The sequence below is a fragment of the Vittaforma corneae genome (genome assembly GCF_000231115.1).
Source record: "Vittaforma corneae ATCC 50505 unplaced genomic scaffold supercont1.12, whole genome shotgun sequence".
NCBI lineage: Eukaryota > Fungi > Microsporidia > Nosematidae > Vittaforma > Vittaforma corneae.
Window position 1 is genome coordinate 65553 of NW_006889845.1, and position 1088 is coordinate 66640.

At 33.1% G+C, this 1088-nt stretch overlaps 1 protein-coding gene across 1 annotated transcript; it reads left to right on the forward strand.

Annotated features, from left to right (window-relative positions):
* Positions 1–162: 162 nt before the first annotated feature.
* On the forward strand, positions 163–921 carry VICG_01372 (uncharacterized protein; the record flags this gene model as incomplete). Its single annotated transcript, XM_007604756.1, has 1 exon — positions 163–921. One exon carries the CDS (start codon positions 163–165, stop codon positions 919–921), a length of 759 nt encoding a protein of 252 aa, XP_007604818.1.
* Between the last annotated feature and the right edge of the window lie 167 nt (positions 922–1088).

The window sequence follows — 1088 nt, forward strand, 5'->3', positions numbered from 1 at the left end:
TGCTAAATTTTTAAAATTTTAAGTAAAAGTTTAATGAGGGAAGTATCCGTAAACATGTAAGATGCAAATCGGCCTTTCATTATACTGTTAAATTTTTCCCATATTCAATACTCTGGTAATGTTTTTAAATTAATGTTTTTGGATTAAACAAAAAGGAGGCCCATGCTATATTTTATCAAAAGACTATATTTGCCAGCATTATTTGAACTACAAAGCAACGTACAGGTCAACATCAACTGTGATGATATTATAAAGCCCAGAGCACGTACTTACTTCACAGGTCCTGAGTTTTCAAACAGAAAAGCTGTGAGTGCATTGAATAAAGAAGAGGGTGAAAACAAGAAGGAAAATACTATAAAAATAATGTTCGTTGAGAATAGTCAAAAGATAGAGCCAGACCCCTCAATTTTTTATATATTTTGTGCCAAAGAACATTCAATTAATCCAATCATAGAGTATGAGGACATATTCTTTAATCCAAAAATACTAAAAATAGTCTTAGAAATACAGTTCTATGTATTTGTAAAGAATGTGTTCAACGTAAATCCCTTAAATATTTCAATAAGCACAAAAGACGTGGGTACAAACTTCAGTGCCGTAATACACCCTACTCTCTTTGCAGTGGCAGTTTACATACTCTACAGGGCTTGTAGACGAATTATCTTTAAGCTGTCAAAGATGGATCCAGTCTATACTGACTTTAATATTGTGTCATCAAATGTTAAGAAATTCAAGGATCTAGAGGAAAAGCCCATGCCTCAATGCAGTATATGCTTTGAAGAGTTTATTCCTGATGACGATGTCAGAATACTTGACTGTAAACACTATTTCCACCCCTCATGTATAGACAGATGGCTCATTGGGCATTCGAAGAGGTGTCCCTGCTGTAGAGTAAATATCGAAATTAATGAACGAGTGTAAATCATTAAATTGTATAACGTATGATGTATGCTACACATTCATGTTGGTACATTGTTTTGGCTCAAAGCATATTAAAATAATGTGTCAAATCAATGTTAGATACTACGTTACTGTTGTGTAGCCTGCTTGTTTAATCTATAATTTTGACATTTCGCTTAATAAACCTA